Source organism: Phyllopteryx taeniolatus, chromosome 13, assembly GCF_024500385.1.
Source record: "Phyllopteryx taeniolatus isolate TA_2022b chromosome 13, UOR_Ptae_1.2, whole genome shotgun sequence".
Classification (NCBI taxonomy): Eukaryota; Metazoa; Chordata; class Actinopteri; order Syngnathiformes; family Syngnathidae; genus Phyllopteryx; species Phyllopteryx taeniolatus.
Window position 1 is genome coordinate 12,432,736 of NC_084514.1, and position 22,015 is coordinate 12,454,750.

The 22,015-nt window shown below is 42.5% G+C and overlaps 3 protein-coding genes across 8 annotated transcripts; 2 read left to right on the plus strand and 1 right to left on the minus strand.

Moving 5' to 3' along the window:
* The first annotated feature begins 1,489 nt into the window (after nucleotides 1-1,489).
* On the plus strand, nucleotides 1,490-5,742 carry odc1 (ornithine decarboxylase 1). Of its 2 annotated transcripts, none has more exons than XM_061794551.1 (11): nucleotides 1,490-1,653; nucleotides 2,495-2,640; nucleotides 2,734-2,840; nucleotides 2,951-3,124; nucleotides 3,210-3,382; nucleotides 3,469-3,685; nucleotides 4,030-4,113; nucleotides 4,195-4,357; nucleotides 4,429-4,544; nucleotides 4,625-4,839; nucleotides 4,932-5,742. In XM_061794551.1, exons 3-11 carry the CDS (start codon nucleotides 2,748-2,750, stop codon nucleotides 5,065-5,067), a joined length of 1,371 nt encoding a protein of 456 aa, XP_061650535.1. In that variant the 5' UTR covers nucleotides 1,490-1,653; nucleotides 2,495-2,640; nucleotides 2,734-2,747; the 3' UTR covers nucleotides 5,068-5,742. The 2 variants fall into 2 exon arrangements, with proteins under 2 accessions (XP_061650535.1, XP_061650534.1); XM_061794550.1 differs by having other exon boundaries at nucleotides 1,493-1,653; nucleotides 2,713-2,840.
* Nucleotides 5,743-5,881: 139 nt separating this feature from the next.
* LOC133487636 (G-protein coupled receptor family C group 6 member A-like) lies at nucleotides 5,882-12,170 on the minus strand. The gene is made up of 6 exons (XM_061794548.1): nucleotides 11,903-12,170; nucleotides 11,509-11,815; nucleotides 9,428-10,243; nucleotides 8,047-8,259; nucleotides 7,854-7,977; nucleotides 5,882-7,624 (listed from the first exon to the last, which is right to left on the minus strand). Exons 1-6 carry the CDS (start codon nucleotides 12,067-12,069, stop codon nucleotides 6,702-6,704), a joined length of 2,550 nt encoding a protein of 849 aa, XP_061650532.1. The 5' UTR covers nucleotides 12,070-12,170; the 3' UTR covers nucleotides 5,882-6,701.
* Nucleotides 12,171-13,988: 1,818 nt separating this feature from the next.
* On the plus strand, nucleotides 13,989-21,677 carry LOC133487495 (matrilin-3-like). 5 transcript variants are annotated; one of them, XM_061794141.1, is made up of 11 exons: nucleotides 13,989-14,353; nucleotides 15,052-15,195; nucleotides 15,794-16,471; nucleotides 17,791-17,910; nucleotides 18,011-18,130; nucleotides 18,964-19,083; nucleotides 19,404-19,529; nucleotides 19,632-19,751; nucleotides 19,858-19,977; nucleotides 20,609-20,708; nucleotides 20,881-21,677. In XM_061794141.1, exons 1-11 carry the CDS (start codon nucleotides 14,038-14,040, stop codon nucleotides 20,933-20,935), a joined length of 2,019 nt encoding a protein of 672 aa, XP_061650125.1. In that variant the 5' UTR covers nucleotides 13,989-14,037; the 3' UTR covers nucleotides 20,936-21,677. The 5 variants fall into 5 exon arrangements, with proteins under 5 accessions (XP_061650125.1, XP_061650124.1, XP_061650128.1 ...); XM_061794140.1 differs by lacking the exon at nucleotides 20,881-21,677 and having other exon boundaries at nucleotides 20,609-20,874; XM_061794144.1 differs by lacking the exon at nucleotides 20,881-21,677 and having other exon boundaries at nucleotides 20,114-20,743.
* Nucleotides 21,678-22,015: the final 338 nt, after the last annotated feature.

Genomic DNA, 22,015 nt, shown 5'->3' on the forward strand with positions numbered 1-22,015 from the left:
AAAAAATTCAGCAAACATATGTACCGTAATTTAACATTTAGGAATAAGTCATTTGCATTCATACAGAGATCCATCTTGTAAATGTAAACATAATAATAGTATGACTCCTTTACGGTCAATGACTGCCATGTGGAGCCCAAGGAAATCAGAGTTGCTTCACTGCAGTCACCTACAATGCTGGACACGTTTTTTTTTTTTAGTTAAAAAGCTGAATCTGGGGCTCACCACTGCTTTCTTCCTTTCTTTTTAACACTACTAAACTTTTTCTTGTCTGTCTTATAGATGTACAGTAGGGCCTATGTTGTTGTCTTTTTTCCAACTCTGCTTGCATTGAGATCTCCTTAGACTTCCTATTGTTAACTTCAACCAAACTACTGCCAAATGCATAATACCTGAGATTTATTCCTGACTATTACCCTAATTATATATATATATATATATATATTAAAACAAATATGTCGGCTCAGGGATTTAGGGCCAGGCACTTCCACATCAGTGCCACAAATGGAAAATACCACTTCCTACGACTCCTGTCGGTCATGGGCCGCTAGTAATATTGCCTGGTGAAATGACACAGATGTTGTTCAGTGGTATGGAGCGCAAACTATATTGACATGTGCCAAGTGCGCACTGTGAACAGCTGGCCATCTAAGTCATTGTGTGACCTGCTTTAATCTCATCAGGCTGGCCGAGAACCTTTACAGTAAGTGAGCACGAGCGCTGGACACCGTGCTGTCAATCAGAGCCGGCAGCAGGCTGCACTCTGCCGTCCATTTCTGACGAGCAAACGGGCCTGCATTTAACCACGATTGCACTCATATCAAGATGCTAGATCATCAGCAGAGTTTTGCAAAGATTCAAGTCTAATTCTGGTGAAAGGATTCAAAGAGATCATATTCATAGTCACCATCGGTATTACAATACAATTGTAGATGGGATTGAGAATATGTGATAGCAACTAGTCCATTTCCTCTTAAAACTAAAACACCGGTTCATGCTATCCTGGCAGCCATATCTCATGAGAGTCAATGCATGCTCCATTCAAAATACACAACTTTGCAACAAGTCATAGTGTTCAGTTTTGGTTGAAATTGTAACAGGGCTACAGGGCTGGTATGATATTTTGGAACTGTACTAAATAAACCCGTGCAGTTCTACGGGACCTCAGATTACAACCACTCTAATACACATATTAGATGACTACATGCGGACTTACTCCAAAGCTTGATACAGCTTTTCCTTTTCAGCCAAGAAAGTGATAACGCGCAGACAACAAATTGAGCACAAAGACACTCATTTGTCAGAATCAAAGTCCCCACGACAGTGTGAGCATAGCTTGAGAGGAAGAGTTCAAATGTGAGTGTTGATACTGTGAGTTGTAACGGTCGATCTCTTGTCCTCTTCTTCCACCACGTTGATGGGGGACAAGCCCAAACCGGTTCTTACGTGGATGGGAGGCCGGTTTCAGCTGGCTACGTTGCCGTAGCAACGAGCTCCCTATAAATGTGGCCCGGGACAGTCGCCTCTCCCACTTGAATCTCAGCGCAGCGGAGGAGGAGAATCGGTCGTTGCGGCTCCATTGTCCAAAGAACCCGCTTTTCACACCCCAGCGTTTGGGTCTAATGGTCACACTCTTTGTAAATGCTTTTTAAGGTAAGACACCCACTTTGTGTGTGTCCGTTCTACGGGCCCGATGTCGCACGGAAAGGTTAGCTAACTGTAACTCGTCAGAATGAATGACTTTTAACACTTTGCAAATTATTCTTATTATTTACATTTTATGTTAACGGCCAATTTAAAGCTAAACCACATGTAACTTAAGTTTGAATAAAATACGCAATGTAAACGTAAAGCAACAGCGTTACTGGTAGCGGGCAGTTGGTTAGCCGTCTTGCGTACGCACATTGCGGTTAGCCTGCTAGGAACGTCTCGAGAAGGACGTCTGCTGGTTTTCTAATACATTTTCCTGTGCGATGCGAATGAGCAAATGCCGCCTCCGATCGCCTCTCGTGTTCAATCGACAGCAGCCTCATGGCAGTTGGAAAACGGAACCGGCATACTGACGTTTACGTAATTGTGCTTTCTCACCTTCCATTTGTTGGTTTTGATGTCGTTCTTCTGAGGTGAAGGCGTATCTTCTTGGCGGTTGGACCAAATCGTTCCAGGGCGGGCCTCTTCTCGCGGTTTTTTATTTATTTATTTATTGATTTATTTTTTGCTGCGTGTTTGTCATGTTTTCCTGACAGACTTTTTTTTTTTTTTATATAAACTTGAGTCAAGGAGCACAAAGTTGGGGGGGGGGGGGGGGGGGGGGGTAATACGACGTAGCATAACTCGTAAAATATGTTATCCTTATTAGCGTGTTGGCTCTCTTGGTTTTAAAATATACTCGTACTTTTGAGTAGAAACTGAGCAGTTTTTAAAGACAAAAGTTGTTTGTTTATTCCCATAACGAAAGTGCTGCAATAATTTGAACACTCTCACTTCTCATCAGAATCAGCACTCCAGGAGAATACACTCTGTCTGCTCAACAGGCCGTGGCCTTGAGGCTTATCTAAAAGGGTTTAACTTCACCGGTGAGCCGCCTTGGATCTCCTGAAACTGTGGAACTGATATTAAAATTCCATCTTTTATATCCAAGTAAGTGTCACACTGGCTCTTGCCTTTAGAATGTATCTACAGTATGTATTTTATTTTTGGAAACTCTTCCAGTTTCTGATTGACCAATTAAAGGGCTCCTTGTGACTATGAATTCTGCGGAGTTTGATTTCTCTTTCCTGGAGGAGGGATTTTCTGCCAAGGATATTGTCGAGCAGAAGATCAATGAGTCATCTGTGACGGTAAGCTCCTGTGCTGGCTTTATTAAGGAAAGAAGGAATCTGCAGAGTTTTGCTGAGCTTCTATTGTATGATGGATAAATGTCAAAACCGTTGTACTGTCTATCTTGCAGGATGACAGGGATGCCTTCTATGTGTGTGACTTGGGGGATGTCTTGAAGAAGCACCTGCGCTGGGAAAGGGCCCTTCCACGTGTGTCTCCTTTTTATGCAGTCAAGTGCAATGACAGTCGGGCTGTTGTGATGACACTGGCCTCACTGGGAGCTGGTTTTGACTGTGCAAGCAAGGTGGTGATTGGAAGAATTTGTCCTGCTGTTAGTAGCACAACTGAAAGCTAATGGTTGCATGCGTTTATGTCCCCCGCCCCCTTAGACTGAAATCCAGTTCGTTCAGTCTCTGGGAGTGGATCCGAGCAGAATCATCTACGCCAACCCCTGCAAGCAGCTTTCTCAGATCAAGTATGCGTCTGCCCACGGGGTCCAAATGATGACCTTTGACGGCGAAATGGAGCTGATGAAAGTGGCTCGCTGTCATAACAATGCCAAGTAAGGCTTTTCCTCAACAGTCTCACCGTAAAAGCCTTTGCGGCATGTGCTGTATGGGTTCGATCTGAACTGCTTTTGCTTTCCAGGCTGGTGCTGCGTATTGCCACAGATGACTCCAAGGCAGTTTGCCGCCTGAGCATCAAGTTTGGGGCCCAACTTAAAGCTTGTCGGGGACTTCTGGAGAGGGCCAAGGAATTGGGGCTGGATGTTATTGGCGTTAGCTTCCATGTTGGCAGTGGCTGCACTGACCCGGAGGCCTACAAGCAGGCAATTACCGATGCCCGCTCTGTCTTTGATATGGGGGTGAGTGAAGACTGCAATACACTCACTAGGTACAGCTGCACAAGGTAATGAGAACCAAAGTGTGTTCATAGTTGAAGTTGATGTAGAATTGCTTGCCACTTACTATCAAAGCATGCTTTTTTTGCCATGTGAGAAGGACCTCTCAGATGTAGTGCAGTTCTACACTGCTACAAATATTTTAAAACGAATACCTCTCCAATGGTGTCGATCAGTTGCTAACCATTAGCTTTTGAAAAGGCAGAAGTTTTAATAAGTCTTTTAGGTGGCTCTTGTTGAGTTGTACCCAATGAAGTGTTTTTTTTTTTTTTTTTTTTTTTTTTAAATCAAAATCTACCTCTCGTTAGGATGAGCTGGGCTTCTGCATGAACCTTTTGGACATCGGCGGAGGTTTCCCTGGTTCAGAAGATGCAGAGCTCAAATTTGAAGAGGTATCTCTTTGTTTACCTTCAGTTATTCTTCATATGCCCTGCTTTCCTTGACTTGATTTTGTTCGATTTGCCTCTGCGTAGATCACTGCAGTAATCAACCCGGCCCTGGATAAATATTTCCCTGCTGACGGTGGTGTGAGCATCATTGCTGAACCAGGTCGCTTTTATGTGGCGTCTGCTTTCACCCTGGTTGTTAACATTATTGCCAAGAAGGTCCTCGTGGATGACGACGCTGCCTCTGATGGTAAGGGCAGTTTGTTTCTAGAAATGCAAAGCTTTTTGTGACTCCTCAGTTGTGAAATGCTTTCATGACAGAGGTAGATGAAGGGATCAGTGACAGGAGCCTCATGTACTATGTCAATGATGGGGTGTATGGATCCTTCAACTGTATTCTGTATGACCACGCTCATTGTCTGCCAATCTTGCACAAGGTAAGCTAAAAACAAACTTGACTACTGGCCAGAAGACAAGATAATAGTGGAGTTTAACCTTGACTGCTGTACACTCATAGAAGCCCAAGCCAGATGAGGCCATGTATCCTTCCAGTATCTGGGGCCCAACATGCGATGGCCTTGATCGTATAGTGGAGCAGTGCGACCTGCCGGACCTGCATGTGGGCGACTGGCTGCTCTTTGAGAACATGGGCGCCTACACTGTTGCCGCCTCTTCCACGTTCAATGGCTTCCAGAAGCCTGACATTCATTATGTCATTTCTCGGCCGGCCTGGTGAGTACATGTCATACAGGTGTTCTGTTGCAGGTTCGAAGGCATTATGTGCTGTGTCGATACTTAATCTGTGATGACCCTTTTGGTTCAAGGCAACGTGTGCAGCAGATCTGCTCCCAGGGTCTGCCGGCTCCTGTGGAGACCTGCGTGCTTGACGTTCCAAGCTGCTGTGGAAGAGAGAGCAACTTGGAGATACCCGTGAAGCCCTCTCAGGCCCGTGTCCTGTAAAGGCAACATGAATCACAACAATAGATCTTGCATCATTTGCCATTCATTACAGGAGCAGCTTTTTCGGTCAAGGGACAAACCTCGGCCAGTTATTTGGAGAAGGTGTGGGATATATCGTTGCACACACATTTCTGTTCTGTTGGAAGCTAATAATTTTCCATGAGGTTGTTGGCTGGATGATTTCATTCAAGGGCTGCTATAATATATGCTGAATGTTTCCATTGTCTCCACTCAACAGAAACCTGTATTAATATTTTACCATGTAGAAAATGAGCACTGTATTGTCTGACTATTCATGAAGATAATGTCATTTATCAAAGCTAATTATTCATTACTTAGTAGGGAGGTTACGTTAATGTTTCCATCAAACGCGTTGCTGAAACCGCTTTCCGTTCCTTTGTAGTGTAGGTCATGTTATGCTCCAGCCGGCACCCTTTTTAAAAACAAATCTTAATAATTCCTATTTATCCAGATGCACTCAAAAGGCAAGAGTGCCTTTCTCATTTAATTTCATGATTGTAGCCTGGAGAAAGCATAAAATGTTTGCATTTACTCTGACAATAACAACAATCTTTGGTTGTGAGAGACGGGATTGCAATTTCATAATGCTTTTCCTATGGAAACGTTTGCAAGTTTTGTATTTTTTTTTTTTAAATAAAGTGGTGCAGAACTGAATGATTTGGTTTGACTACTACTTGAAGACCAATATTTTTTTGGAGGATTTGCTATTGTAAACAATGGGCCATTTGCACAATGGCTTCACCCTGTGCGTGGTGATCATGTTGCTCTTCCAAATGACCAAGAAGCAGCCCATTCTGTAAACACGTTTTTATTTCATTTGCACCCAAAATCTAAAGAGTAATCATAGATGATTAAATGTAAACAAATGAACACCGTGTACATGCACTGCATTATTTTTTCTTGAATATGGTTCATGCTCATACAAAAACTCCAATCATGAAAAAAATGTAAAAGACCGGTGTGTAAGGATACATGCATCCATTTTCCGTACCCCTTTTCCATCACTAGGTCATGGGCATGCGGGGCCTGTCCTACCTGACCCTGGGCGAGAGGTGGGGTACAACTGGAACTGGTCGCCAGCCAATCAATCGCAGAGCTCAAATTCACACCTACGGGCAGTTTTGAGTTTGACCATGGGATGTGGGCAGGAAGCGGAGAAAACCCACGCAGGTACGTGGGGAACATGCATATTTCACACAGACGAGGCCAGATTTGAACCCGGGTCCTCAGAACTGGCAGGCAGATGTGCTAACCAGTCAACCATTGTGTGGGCTCCAAGCATACATTTTGCATGAAAGGCGTTTTGTTTACACAAAAACAGAATCCTTTGCAACGCCACGTCTTCCCAGTGAAACTAGATTAAAATAATAATGCATACAGACATAAACATAACATGGATCCTAACTGTCTATATGTTATCTAAAAACAAAAGCAAAAGCTCCAATTAGTTCTTATGCAAGGAGGATGCCCTGCGATTGGCTGGCGACCAGTTTAGGGTGTACCGACGATCGCTCGGATAGGCTCCAGCGCGACCCTCGTGAGGATAAGCGGTACAGAAAATGGATGGATGCAAGGAGGAATGCAGTGACTTACAGTGTATGTTGAGAGAAGGATTATTTAACCACAGAGATCCCTTTCCCCTCATAATGTTTTCTAATATACTCAACAATGGCTTTCTCATCATTCATTTCCTTCTTAAACACCATAATGTAGCACTTGGGTGCCAAGTGACAGCAAAGGATGCTGTAGCTTGAAATGAGAATGGCGGCACTCTCAATGGCTTGTTTGTATGTCCCAAACAAATTGATGTAGATGGGAATAAAGAGGATCCAAATGATCAGATACAGCAGCATACTAACAGTGATTAAGCTTGCATTTTTATACAAATCTGGCAACTGCTTCCCTTTGAATGCAAACAGGAAACAAATGAGGGCCAAGAGTGCATTGTAGGCCAGCATGGCTATGAAGAATTCACTGGAGCCTTTATGGCACTGCAGCAGGATGGTACTCTGTAAACTCTTGCATGTTGGCGATGGAGGGTAAAGGCAGAGCCACGGCACACACAGAGCCAGCTGGATCCCGGATACCACGGCCACGACGGCCACTGGCCGGTTGACCTTGTTTAGCCAAGACTTTGTCTTCAAGTCAAACATAAAACCCACTAAAATTTGCAGCAGGTTTGCTAGAATACAGGAGATGCAGAGAGAAAAGGCGATTCCAAAGAGTGGCATGCCAATCATGCAGGAGAGCGCACTCGGCTTCCCCGGAAAGCTAAATGTGAGGCAGAAGCATGTCAGCAAAGAAAAGAGCTCCAAAAAGCACAAGGAGCCTCCCACGGCCTTCACAATGGGAGTGCCGCGATGGATGGCGAACAAGGCTGCGAACACAAGTGTTAGAATAATTCCCAAGGCTTCCAAAAAAGCTAACATGATAATGAAGGGATCTGACCAGCCCAGGAAGTCGATTTTTTTCTCCAAACATTCATTCCTCTGTGGAGATGAATACTCATTGTCTCTGCAGCGTTTACACTCTGTGCCTGAAAGAGCAAATATGTTCATCACCACCAAGTACACTCATGCTGTACAAACATTTCAAAGGCTTTGGAATGCTTCACTCGAACTAGATGATAATCATGTTGATGTTACCAAACACCAAACCTTTAGTTCGTAAATAGATATGCAATGCATGTAAAAGACCAACCCTATTGGACATGATTATACCATATCAAACATAATCTATTCTGAGCATATTATTCGAATTCGTACCTTGTCCGGTGGAATATTCTCCCTCAGCACATGGAACACAATCATTGCAGCACTGCAAGTGTACATTCTGCTTCTTTAACTCGTGTCCAGGTTTGCAGGTCTTTGAGCAATTGTAAGCCGTCAACTGAATCAGGAAGCGGGACATGCGTTCAGGATTTTGGCTCGTAACAAAGGTAAACATTGCTCAGCTTACCGTCACACTCTGCATTTTTAGCACCATGTCGTGAGGGACTGCTATATTTCCATTTGGCCAGTATCCTCCAATTATTTGGATGTGTTCATGTAGTGTCTTGGCTGCTGTGTCCCAATATAAAATGTCATATCCTAAGCTGGGGTCGCCACAACTATCAAAAAATAAATGGGTCTTGCCCACAGTGAAGTTGACCTTCTTGATTTCCATGAGAAGCTGTAGAGACAAACACGAACAAGACCGCAGTTGATGCACGGACACTGTTATGTGGCATGACGAAGTTCAAATGTTTTCAATGGCATTGCTTTGGAAGAATGAATTTGTGCTTCATGGTTTGAGAAGAAGGAGCAACTCCAGCTCTGAGGAAAATGGTACTCCATGGTTAGAGGTTATTTGACATTTCGAAATGACACGATTAAGAGGCCACTGGAAGCTCCGATTCAAAGCGAAAAGCACTGCTGCTGCTGCCGCCTTTTACTTCATACTTTTTGTCTTATTTACATCAAATATTTGAAGTAGAACTCTTGAATGGTTGCTTCTCAAACACTAGACATAGTGGTCAAATGGCTTTATTGAGTTATTTCTTTGTCTGGGTGGAACATTTGACCAAGCATAATAATTCCAAAAAGAAAATGGATGGATCATTTTCTGTCGCGCTTCTCCTCACTTGGGTCGCGGGCGTGCTGGAGCCCATCCCAGCTGTCTTTTGGACTTTTTGACCGCTCGTTTTGCACACAGCCACATCACCTCACCGGTTACAAGAGGGAGTGCATCCTTGTGCAGCCAGATTTTGTTTTTTAAAAATGTATTTTATTTCAGCTTTATTTAACCCTAACCAAACACCAGTTAAAACAGAACATCTCTTTTGCATCGGTGATCTGGCAGCAAGCTAAACATCAAGTCCAAGTCGGTCACATTCAAGTTTCTTTCAGTTGTTTATTTTCACCTCGCCTCTCAAAAAGATACAAAAATAAATCAGTTGAGTTGTACGAATTCATTATTAATGTTATTCAAATTGTTATTATTTACCTACTCCGAAATGTTATTGTTTCTTTGAAATGGAATTGTCCACGTAGTCGTTGGAAAAAGTTCTGAACTCATGTTTCTTGGTTCCATTTTGACATCACAACCACAAACCTGGCATTTGTGTCCATTGTAAATCAGGCAGAACATCATATTGTATTGGATTATTCTTTTTTCAACCTTCATTTAGCCATGCAATACAATTGAGTACAGATTCTAATTTGCAGCTGTAGATAGCAGCTCATCCTCCCAATTAGCGTCTTCCTTTTTGAACAGATAAGCCTCCTCAAGGTTTTTTCCAAGACGGATTTGTGAAAGAGATCTTGTGAGTGGTTGCCAAATATGAAAAAAATGCTATTACCTCCAGGGCTGTGAAGTCAGCATGGCGGTCACACTTTTGATGGTCACATTGCAGCAAGCGTCTGATCCCCTCAACGATGACTTGTACAGCTAAGTAGATGTTATACGTTTCATCCTCATCCATATGATTGGCCAGACATTTTATGTCCACACATTGACCTGTCACCTTTATGCTATTTGCTAATATGCAATCGGCACCGCTGTCTTCTCCTGACCAATTGGAACAAAACGGATAGTGAGTCCGGTGATAATCGAGGATGGCGTTCGTTGTTCCGTTGAACACGGACATAATATAATCTTTAAATCCGGGCACTGCGTTCCTGTTGGAGTTGAATCCAAATACCTGCCCGGCCATCTCAATGCCAGGCAGAGTAGCTAGTGTCGTCGAGGTGGACCAGGAATCGCTTGCGATCCAAGTTCTGTTCAGTTTGTATTTAATAGCGGCCTCCATTATGATATCAACATTGGAACCCTTGGTGAAAATCACAATGGCCTCAGCTGTGGATTTATTGACATTGCGCACAAGGCCCGCAAGCCTCTCGTGGGTTTTGGAATTGTTCTTGGAAAAGTAACCAGGCAGGATGTCAACGAATTCGATGCAGATGTCCTTTATCTTTCTGAAATTTTGTGAGAGGCGGTCACTGCCGTACTTCCCGTACTCATCGTCACTTCCTATGATGGCCACCGTTTTCCAGTTGAACTGCTTCACCAGCTCAGCAATGGCCTTTGTCTGATATTCATCACTCGATATTGTTCGCAGAAAAGTGGGGAACTTTAACTTCCTACTGAGCAGCCCGCTGGTTGATGCGTAGCTAATCTGTGTCATGCAAGAATATGCCTTGTTAGTCGGAATCGTTCTGTAACTGTGATGGTCTTGAATGGCGCAAGGGACCGTATTTGGTCAATTCAAATTGAGTCAACATTGACATACGTCACTTTAAGACTCAAGTGTCCAACTCAAAGGCCTGGGTGCCCACATCATTTTTTGTGACTGGCTAAAGCCAATCTTGGGCGTCTACTTCATGTGTCTTGCGAAAATCTGGATGACAAAATTACAATTTGTCTTTGGTTTGAATAACACTGAATTATTGCAAGCATTCGGAGTTACGAAACTCCTTTTTAAAATAAAAAGAACAATTATTGGAAAAAAACATGAGAGGTGGAATAACTTTGAAAGTGTGGGGGTGGGGAAGTACTCCTGGAGCCCTTTTTTTTAGCACTCCGAGCGCACTTTCTCCCGCTCCGAGGGTGCTTTTTTTGGCACACCGTGGGCACGTTTTGCCGCACATATCGGAGCGCTTAGGGTAAAAAAGGCGGACTTAGTGCAAAAAGTGGGGGTTTCCCCGGTTCCGCCGCCTCTGGAAAAAAAATATTTTCCTCAATTTCTGATTTCAAAACTAGTTAGCCATCAATTTCTTGTATATATTTGATGAGGCAATTGGACATTTGTATGGTTTCGCCTTCATGACCATCATCATCAAATCAAACCAAATCGCGGTTTTGATTGCCTCTGACGGCAATCATAACCACAACGTGGCCCCGTAAGAAAAGTTATGCCGATTATTATTAATGACCACAACGATGAGGATGATAGTGAAAAACATTCATGTAATAATAACAATGACAACAATCATTTTGGGGGGGCTAAAATATGAAATCTCCTTGTACCTCAATGCATGCCCCATGAAGGGATTTAATCCTAATCCTATATCGCGTGTATAAAATATGTTAATTACACATGAGCGAAAGCTATGCCATGTTCAATAAAAATGTGTTTTTGAGCAATATCCTATGAAACGAAAACACATTTTCATCAAAATTGCTAAACATAATGGTATTATCAGATATTGGTACGTACTCAGATGGAAATACTTGTACTACTTGTATTCGGTCAGAAAACCTAATCATGCGAGTGACTCACTGTGGCGACGCTTGACGGACAAGCCGAAAGTTACAACAACAGGAGGCTACTTTAGCAAACATGGTTCCTTGACTAATACAAAGCTAACTATCCAAATTCACGCGTTTCTGATTTCTCACTTGCATGAGCACGCGGTAGTGTCAAATACAACGAAGACTCACCTGGGCAAGCGACGACAGGGCAACAATCCGCGACACTGCGATTGAGACCTCCGAGAACCTCTCGCCAATCACTGCCATCACTTGAGGCTGCACAAACCGAGCATTTGGGGGAAGTAAACATCTTTGAGGGTCCGGCCAGTCGCTCGCAAGCTCGAGAGTGGCCTTGGTGGCGAAGGTGACATCGCCGCACGTGTCGTAGATGCTGTAGCCCAACGTGATGTTAGGGAGAAGCCTCGGTGTGCGTTGGTTGACGTCTCGAATAGCATATATCATCACTTGAGATTGTAGAAACATTTGGTAGCTATAGCTGAAATATGTCAGAACAAACACCAACAAACACATTACGAGCGTATGCACTCGCGCAGGTGCCACATTGCCATGAGGTGGCACTTACTGGCTGCACGAGACCGGTCCAGGTATTGTGCTTCTGTTCGTTTGTAGGTGAATTGGGAAAAGGCCTCCGATAATGATGTCTCCTGGGAGGTATGCATTGAGCAATGCATTGCTCTCTTCTGAACTGAGCACAGCCATTATGCTCACAACCGCACTGAAGAAGAACATTATTGTGGCTAAAGGTCATGCGGCTTTACACGAGCTTCCCTCTCCAACGTATGAACAGATTCCAGGACAAAAGGCCTTATATAGCAACTTCCTCTCATGGGAAATCAGACACCATCGAGAGACTCTGTCATGGAAAGCAGAAGTGAAATAAGGTTGACAACAAATGATGCCCGACAAACATAACCACACACGGTTTGGAGGGACATAGATTTGATTTCTTCCACAAGAGGAGGAATTATGATGATGATTTATGTGACTACCAGGAGTTACCCGAATTCTATTAGCTCATGAAAATGTCAGTATCCGCATGATGCAATTCCAAAACATTCCTTGGATTATTAGTATTAGTAGTCAGTGTCATTAGAATTTCGCATAGTTTGTATTAGATAATCAGAAGGCATTTTTATTTTTGTAATAATTCCCTTCTGTGTAAACGATATTCCCTAACCACCGTAATAATAAGGTTTTTAGCGCAAAATGCTCTTTTGCTCATGCACACTGCACAGTGATGCAGCGATGGCAGCGTGTACTGTTCAAACTCACGCTATATGCACTGTAGTGCTATGATTGGGTCTGCTCTTTGTTTGATAGCGTTGTGTGACACACAATAAATGCAGCGATGTACAAATAGTATTGTATCTCTACTTCACTTGAGTAGTTATTCATTTAACACAGATATCTGTGTTTTCTACTGCTTACCTTGTCTCTCGCTCGAAGATAGCTGTGATGGGCTCCAGCGCGCCCGCGACCCTAGTGAGGGTAAGCAGTACAGAAAAGGGATGGATGGATGGATGGATGGATGTTTTAGATGAAAGTGATATTGTTCAGCGATATCTGAACTTACACATTCATATTTGATTGATTGATTTTAGTTTATTTCACGTTGATGCTCTAATTTACATTTTTTTTTTCTTCCCATTGAGTCATTTCTTAGTCTTCCTCAAGTACTTATTTGGTGGGCTACTTTTTACTTTCACTTGAGTCACATTCTTCTAAAGTGAAAGTACTCTTACTTGAGTACAATATTGGGCTGCTCTACCCACCTCTGCCATCTGCGTCAATGCAGTCACGTCGACATCATCAGGAGAAGGCCACACTTGTTTGCCCCCTTTTTTTCTTCAAATTGTATTAACTAAAGTGTCCAGTAGAGGTCAGGATTGATATATCTGTATAGCAATTAAAAGCGTACTTATTATTCAAAAATAGTTCTTCCTGCCAACATGAAATAAATGCATCCTATTTACTTGATGACGTTTGTTTGTTCCCACAATGCATGCAGTACAACACACATTTTTTTTGTCTTATTGAGAAAAAAATGGTTGTGTGTTTACATTGGAATGCTCACACGCAGTATGTAACTTGATTCCATTTGAATTTAAAATGATCAGCAACAATTTCTGACAATTTTGATGGTCATTTTAAATCGTATGTTAACAATTTCAGGATGAACACATGTAATATTCACAGTGTGATAAACAGTGTCTTTAATCGGGACCTGTTGCACCAACTTTTATTCTTGCAAAAAGAGGTACTTTTGCATTGTAGTCATAGTATTAGGATTGTTTTTTTAAAAGAGTGGAATAAGCCTCTAAGTATCTCCTTGCCCAGATTGACTTTTGTATTATTAATTCATCCTTTCATGCCCGTCATGACTCTTGAGACATTGTACAAGGCTAGTCCTGGAATCATATCTTAAGATAGAAGCAATAACAATCACCCTGACTTATTATTATTATTCCATTTTTTTCTTTTCATGACAGCTATGAAGGAAGAATCAATGGAAGCTGCAGTATGTTCTCTGTGAGTTGACTCCATTTTGCACATCCAGCAGTGGCGCCTGCCCTTCCGCCTCCTCATCATTCTGGATTGGGCCTCAGATTGTCCACGCCCTATGGACAAGATCATATAAAAAGGCTACAGTCATCTTTAGCTGCAGACTGGAGGGTAAGTAGCAAGACAACAGGCAACATGATCTCATTCATTTGGGGACTGGCCTGTCTCATCATAAGCGTCTTGATTCCGGGAACTCTGGGATCACAGTTTGGACCACACCACCGGCAGACCAAAATAATTGGAGGTCATTCCCTCCCAAAGGCGTCACCACAGGTGTCCCCGAGGGTTCATGGCAGCTTTGAAGACATCAGATCGACTGAACGAGCCTCCGATGAAGTACGAAGCACCGAAATTTCCCAGGAGGTCCGGAAGAGAGATGAGATGCAGCAGGATGCACAGACCAGTAGTCATAACTACTTAGCACAGCAACCACGGAACCTCATCTCAGCAAGTACGTTTTTTTCCCCCTGTCTTTCGTGTTTACTGCTTATTGCATGTTGTGTCAGCCTTGTTTGTTTCTTATAGTATTGATACATTTGCTGTACAATTTGCCACAAAGTACTGGGCACACATTTGCAGCTTTTGACTAACAATGTGCGGCTTTATACAGATTTTGGGGGGGGGGGCAGTGATCTTGCAGTAGACATTTGAACAGTCAGTTCTCCATCGATGACCCTCCAGCGATGTTGAAAATATTTTAGCAATAAATCAAAACATCAAAACAAATTTTTCGTAATATATCTGGAGAGAAGCTATTTTAAATTCTTACTATCTGTCAACTATCTAATGAGCTATTTGATAAGTCTGCTAGAGATGAATAAAGATCACTGACCATTTTGACAGCGGCTGCAAAGCACTTTTTAAACCCAACAACATGAGAATACAGAACTACTCCATGAGATCAAGATTTTATTAGCCTCAATAATATATGTGAATGTGCAAGTGGTTAACAAATAGGCATGACCTAAATGGCTTATATGTGCCTCCTTTTTTGTGATGTGTATGTATACATTGTTTTACGGTTCTTCCAAAAATAATAACCAGGCTGTTCTTTTGCATTATCTTTCATATCTTCGTTGCTTGAGTCAAACCGGAGCTGCTGCTGCTGCTCTAACACTCCTTCCTCTACCCTATCCCCCCCTTGAAAAGCCGGCGGCACTAATTCCAGATTCTATCGCTATCAGCTCTCTCATCACCAGCCGCTTTCACAGCTGCAAGCAAAAGCAGCAAAGCACGCTTCTCAGCTGTATGCTCAACATCCCAATTCTCCTGTATCCTCCAGAACTGCCACAGGTACTAAAACATACAAGAAAAAGTTGCCGATAAACTGTCCTACTGTGCACCGACTTCAGAAGCTTTCTTTTTGAGTAGGAATTAGTATCTTTGCTCAAATAATATTTTGCCCGAGGCATGTTTGGTAGCTCGGCAGAGTGGAATTTTTCTAGGAAAAAATAAAAAATACAATTGTGACAGTACCAACCACATACAGTCATCTTTCTTAAGGTTTCTACTTGCTTTTTCACTGGCAGTTATACAAATCATTAATCATTATTAGAGACAAGAGAAATTCAATCTTAGCATCGTGGACCAACACGTTTGCATGGATTATTTTTCCTTGTTATCACTTGTTGCTGGGCAGAATTATTAGGGCTCATTCATCCTAACCCCATGTGCTAAATGTAAAATAGCAGATGCTATAGTGGTAAGAAAGAAAAATGTGTCTGTTTACTGGATCTAATGAGGGAGGGAGGCACTGTGCCCGCTCCCACGAATTCAGAGTTGCCACTGTCTCGGACGTGGCATACTGTAGCTCTGTGCCCAGGTTTGATTTACTTCACTTTGTTATTTTTTAACAAAATATCTGGTCTTTTTCTTTTTTTTTGTCTCCCAGTCACATCATCCTCAAACTGCAGGAATCGTCCAATAGATTTGGTTTTCATCGTGGACAGCTCTCGCAGCGTGCGGCCTGCTGAGTTTGAAAAGGCCAAGGAGTTCCTGATAGACATGGTGGACACCCTGGAGATCGGCTCAGATGCCACCCGAGTGGGCCTCGTCAATTATGCCAGCACAGTAAAGATTGAGTTTCATTTGAATACGTATTTTGACAAGCACGCCTTAAAGCAGGCATTGGCCCGTGTTCAGCCTCTAGCTTCTGGCACCATGACAGGCGTAGCCATTAAGGCCGCCGTGGACAAAGCTTTTATTGCCGAGGCAGGTGCCCGAACCGGCTCCGAGAAAATTGCCAAAGTAGCCATCGTAGTGACTGATGGGAGACCCCAGGACCAGGTGGAAGAGGTATCAGCAGCAGCCCGGGCGTCCGGCATTGAAATCTATGCAGTGGGAGTGGACAGAGCAGATCTGATGTCCCTCCGCCTCATGGCCAGCCAGCCTCTAGAAGATCACGTCTTCTACGTGGAGACGTATGGTGTCATAGAGAAGCTCACTGGAAAATTTAGGGAAACCTTATGTGGTAAGGATGATCTGGAGAGTGTGGCTATTCCATTTGGCGGTGTCCGAATAGCGCACGCTGGCAGGATAAAAAATGAAACTGACAAAAAGAGAAAAAGCGGTATGTCAAAATTATCCCTCTTATTAAAAACTGTGATTATTCATGGGCAGCGCCATATTGCATGACTCTCCATTTTAAGGTCAACGGTCGTCTTCTTTGTCGATATAAAAAGGGCGAGTTTGGATTGCCCTCCAAAAGTGTTCACTAACCGATGTTATTCATACACACGGCGTTGTACTTCAAATGCAGACAGCATTAATGATGTACAATGGCCCGAGTACTACTAACCACCCTCAAGAAGAAGACCGACTAAGCTTAGATCACCGGTCGATCTGGCAATTTCGAGAACCTTCAAGTGGTCCCAACCTGCTATGAGGCTGCCCGTGAGTTTTCGCAGTGTGCGCTGCTCTTTGCAAACTGAGCCGCAGATTTTGCCACATGCCGTGCGTCCTTGCTCACGTACCTCGATGCGCTAAGCTCTGCACGAATTCAACTTGGGCTGCTGCATTTTTAATCAGCCTTCAGGGCTAATCATACAAGGCCAAATCTGTGTTTACCCAAGGTTTTACTTGAAAACTAATCTTTTACAAAAGCCATTTAAGTCGTCTTCCAAATTCCCCGATCGCACTTTTAAACACGATGTTGGCATTAAGCTTCGAGCCAAGTGTTTTCGGTATAGAGGGTTATTTTTTTGGTATTTTCTGTGATAACGTTCATTCATATCCAAAAGCGGTAAGCCAAGATGCTATAGATTCAGTTGCTCCAAACATCCATCGTACGATCAACAACACATTCTACAACAAGTGAACAAAGTTGTTCATGAATGATGTAATACAATTACAGTAAGTACAAACTGTAACATTCTACTTAACGTATCTTTATGGAATGGAATGGGTGCTTTGAGCAGCCCAGCTGCTCAACGGCAGTATGAACTTATGCGAGTGCTCCTACAAACTGTGAAATGGGAACAAGGTTTCAAAATGACAGCTTTATTTCTCTTACAAATTACTCAAATCAGAAAAGAGATCAAAATGTCCAAATATCCAAAGAAGCAATTCCCATTCCAAAGTGTAGTAGCACGCTTCTTTGGTAGTTCCCGTAGTAGTGTTGTTTGCTTGCAGGGTTTGCATGGTTTTGCATGGCATGGGGGAATGAGGGGCGCATTTGATATGTCAAATGCTTGTGTCAAATTTGACATTAACTATCCGGTGCATGTCTTTTAATACAGAATTAAGACGGTGATGAAATGACAAAACTCCAATACAATTACTAATCAATCATTGCTCATGAGTGACTAATTTAAAACAAATACTAATAAGTCGATTCAAATATCAGCTACAAAGCAACTCGAATTAAGCCAATCAGACATTTTCTTTCAGGAGTGGATGCCTGCGCTCGCGGGCATAATTGCCAGCACGTCTGCGTCAGCAATGGGAACTCTTACAGCTGTCAGTGTTGGGCCGGCTATGTCTTGAACGCGGACAAGAGGACGTGCTCACGTAAGACTATTCATCTTTTCACGTCTTTGCATAAACCATGCCTTTCTCCTGATTCAAAAGTACGACTGACCAGTTACAATGTGAGACCACCGCTTTTCAGGTCAAGATGCATGTGCCCGGGGACATGACTGCCAACATATTTGTGTTAACAGTGGTGACTCTTACGTCTGCAAATGTGGAATGGGATACATCCTGAACGCAGACCAGAAAACATGCTCACGTTCGTACATACATGTTTTTTTTCCCATAGATTGTCTCATCATCAATATTCTCATATTAGTGTCACATATTTTCTGTTTACCAGTGGCAGTTTCTGGTATGTGCAATGTGTGTGGAGGCACAGGGCAGCATTTCTAAAAGAAAAGAAAACAAACGGAAAAAAGTCAAGTTTATTTTTTACAGCCCTTAATCACAAAAGGGATTCAAAGAGCTTCGCAGGCCTACAGTTGGCAATGATCGAATATAAGGGCGATATTTTTTGCTGACTCAATGTGGGTAATGGTGCTTTTGTCAAAACGTAGAATAGTGCCCTTAAACACGTGGCTACGTTTTGCAGGGCCAATAATTAACAGCTCAGTTTTCTCAGGGTTAAGGAATAGAAAGATACAGGACATCCAGAGTTTAATCTCAGCGATACATGACTCCAGATTAGAGCTATCACGTGGGCTAGTTAGTATTAATGGCATGTATAGCTGAGTGTAACAATGAAAGCTCTTCTCATATTTGAGTATGATATTGCTAAGCGGCGGCAGCATATAAGTACTGAACAAAAGAGGGTCAAGTACCAATCCCTGCGGGACTCCGCCATAGTCAGAGGTCACATTACCATGAATTACATGGGGCATCCTATTTGAGAGATAAGATCCAAACCAAGAAAGCGCTGGGCCTGTAATATCGATACGCGTTTCGAGGCGATTTTTGGTAGTATGTAGTGGTCAACGGTATCAAAGGCAGCGCTGAGGTCGAGTAAAATTAGTATTGATGAGGTGTCGCAAACCATAGCTAGTAAAATATCATTCGCCACTTTTCTATTTGCCTAATGTCTCTTCCCAGGTTCAGATCCATGTGCCGCTGGACATGATTGCCAGCACATTTGTCTTGACAATGGAGACTCTTACATCTGCAAATGTCATCCAGGATATGCATTGCATCCAGACAAAAAATCATGCTCACGTAAGAACTTTTTGTTTGAAACATGGAGATGATGCTCAGGTTTGCCTTCAAGTACATCCTCATGTTTGAATTTGAAATATAATGTCAAATGAATTCATTGTCAGTTCATTGACACTGTTTGATTGCAAAGTATCGGTTCTGTTACATCACATGTTTTTAGTTTGTGTCAAAGCGGCAGTTTTAAATCAATGTACCGTCCCAATACGATGTGGCCTGGGAAGCACAAATGAAATGAATTGACAATTTGCCACCTTTAAATCCTGCACAAAGTGCCGATTTTGTATCTGTCTCTGCCACTGAGCTGCACATTTCTGTTGCAGGTATAGTGGCAGATGCATGTGCCAGAGGTAACGACTGCCAGCAAATCTGTGTCAATAATGGAAACTCCTATTACTGCAGATGTCAAGTAGGATACATACTGAATGTGGATCAGAAAACATGCTCACGTAAGCAACTGTGAACATTGTCCCATTTTCCGATGTTTACACGTCATATGGTTTCCGAACGGAGAATTCGAGTTCCTTAGACGTTTGCGCGTCTCTTTGCAGGCGCGGATGCTTGTGCTCTCGGACACAACTGCCAGCATACTTGCGTCAACAGCGGAGAGTCGTACATTTGCAAGTGTCGTACGGGATATCATTTGAATGCAGATCAGAGAACGTGCTCACGTAAGCAACCGTGAACATTGTCACATTTTCCGCTTCCGATGTGAGGATTTAAAATTTCCCCAACTGAGAACTTGAGTTCCTTCGAAACGGAAGTGTCTCTTTGCAGGTGTGGATGCTTGTACTCTCGGACACAACTGCCAGCATATGTGCATCAACAGCGGCGATTCGTACATTTGCAAGTGTCGTGCGGGATATATTTTGAATGCAGATAAGAGAACTTGCTCACGTAAGAATGCTTTCTTTTTGAACGTGCAGTACTGTATTAGAGAGGGTGAGAACAAGAGGGAGAGTCACGGTTCTCCTTTTATGATGGGCATATTTCTTGAATATTTTGACAGTGTTTGTCTTTTTGCATTCTGCAGTCATGAGGAAGTGAGCAGTTGCCTGAATCCATGAGCACAGTGTCCGACGTCCTCTTCAGATGGTCATTTATGGATGTTTTATCACTGCTCCATATATGAGTGCACAATAGGATATTTGTGGTGTGACCTCATGAAGGAAGCTTGCTTCAGTTTAGCATTGGATTAACCTTTCTATTTTGCTAGCAAAATGTTAACATATGTGATGAACTGCATCTTTCAATCATTATTATTAACATGCGGTAGCCATTCACACTTGACCGCCGTGTAGCTCTTTGTCTGCAAATTGAACGCACATACAGTATTTGTAATCTAATGGACAAAGACAAATGATTGTGTCTTACCAGTTCTATCAGTAGGGTTTTTTTAACCCATGGAACAATTGCTGATCACTCTTGATTTGTCAGTTCAGCTCCATAATCTTTACGCGGGCTTAAAAGGAATCGGGTTGTGTCATGTGCACAGCTTTGACTGCTCATGATTTTCTACTTCTTTCAGAGGAAATGAGAAGTGAAATAACGCAAGATGCCTGCAAGTGTGAAGCTCAGATTCTGTTCCAGAAAAAAGTGCAGTCAACCATTCAAGACTTGAGCAGAAGACATATCCTTTCGCCGACCTCGAGTCCACTTATAAATGTAGCTACTGTACAATCTAATAGCCACAATTGAGATGTGATTGAGTTATCAATTTTACGAACGCGCTGCACTGATCAAACGGAATCATTTTACTCCTACAGTTGCTCTCGGCTGTACTTTCTTAACTGTTTATCCACTCGGTGACCTTTCAGACCGAGTGAACCAGATTGAGGACCAGCAGCAGTATTAGGAGCAGTGATGATGTCCAATGTGGGATTTGTATAGTTGATCATTTTTTAACTTTCCCATGGAATTATTTGAAGTGTAAAAAAAAAAAAAAAAAAAGAAAAGAAAAGATGTGGGACACGAATGGCACTTTGGTTTTATATTAAAACCCCTATATTTGCATTTAAAACGTGTACGTATGTCGTCATCCATTCATTGTAGTCATTGTTCTTTGAACGTGTATTTTCTCTGTGGTCCGCATCAATGAACATAACATTCTAATCGCTTTAGCAACAAAATGGCTGTTCTCACCCACTGGATTACAGCAATACTATGCAGAGAAAAGGTCATAATAAAGTCGGATTAAAGTTGGCGAGCATGTGGCTCGGTTACGGAATACTACATGGTGCTCTTCTTGTAACAGTTCTCAACATTAGACTGAGTTTTGTTTTGTATACAGCTGGTATAGTGAAGATACGTTTGAAAGACAAAGCTTGAACATTGACTTAACATCAGCTCTTTTCATGTAACCTATTCAACGAGAAGTGTCTTCGTAAACTGTAACGCTCAAACTAACTGTAACCCTCAAACTATGTGCTCACTGTACTGTATTTGCTGCTTTTGTGACATAGGAGGGTTTGTTAGTGAAGATATGTTGTATTGATTGTGTGTAAACTGATGCCATATATAAGCAATATCTTAGTGACTTTCTATTTTCTGTTGGATGTTATTGGTGCTTGCTGAATAAATATTCTGAAACAATTGAACGGAGCCCATATATTTCTTGCATTGTGACACCTTGCCAGGTCAATTTGCTTGAAAATAGAGAGATGATATGACATCTCAGAGTAAGGCAGTGTAGATTTAGTCAAGAATACTATTCATCTAGGAAATAGTATTAGTTTATGTTTTATTAAATGTAATAGAGCAAGGGTACTAAACGATTGATGTAAGGTAGGGGGGCCACAAAAGATCGTCCCGTAGGCCTCATTTGGCCCCCGGGTTGTGAGTTTGAGCAAGTTAATCTGCAAAATTTCAGATGGTCCACTCCAAAACCCCCCAAAATCCATGTTGCATCATCTGGACAATCTCTGAAGATCGGAAT

What these genes read in the sequence shown, in the direction of transcription:
- LOC133487495 (XM_061794140.1), top strand. Translation starts at nt 14,038, where the DNA reads ATGATCTCATTCATTTGGGGACTGGCCTGTCTCATCATAAGCGTCTTG. An exon ending in GGACAAGAGGACGTGCTCAC is followed by an intron (nt 17,911 to 18,010) that starts GTAAGACTATTC and finishes ACCGCTTTTCAG; the next exon opens with GTCAAGATGCATGTGCCCGG. An exon ending in AGATAAGAGAACTTGCTCAC is followed by an intron (nt 19,978 to 20,608) that starts GTAAGAATGCTT and finishes TACTTCTTTCAG; the next exon opens with AGGAAATGAGAAGTGAAATA.
- odc1 (XM_061794551.1), top strand. Translation starts at nt 2,748, where the DNA reads ATGAATTCTGCGGAGTTTGATTTCTCTTTCCTGGAGGAGGGATTTTCT. An exon ending in CGCTGTCATAACAATGCCAA is followed by an intron (nt 3,383 to 3,468) that starts GTAAGGCTTTTC and finishes TTTGCTTTCCAG; the next exon opens with GCTGGTGCTGCGTATTGCCA. An exon ending in GTCATTTCTCGGCCGGCCTG is followed by an intron (nt 4,840 to 4,931) that starts GTGAGTACATGT and finishes TTTTGGTTCAAG; the next exon opens with GCAACGTGTGCAGCAGATCT.
- LOC133487636 (XM_061794548.1), bottom strand. Translation starts at nt 12,069, where the DNA reads ATGTTCTTCTTCAGTGCGGTTGTGAGCATAATGGCTGTGCTCAGTTCA. An exon ending in CCCTGTCGTCGCTTGCCCAG is followed by an intron (nt 10,244 to 11,508) that starts GTGAGTCTTCGT and finishes TGCATGACACAG; the next exon opens with ATTAGCTACGCATCAACCAG. An exon ending in TAAAAATGCAGAGTGTGACG is followed by an intron (nt 7,978 to 8,046) that starts GTAAGCTGAGCA and finishes TTCCTGATTCAG; the next exon opens with TTGACGGCTTACAATTGCTC.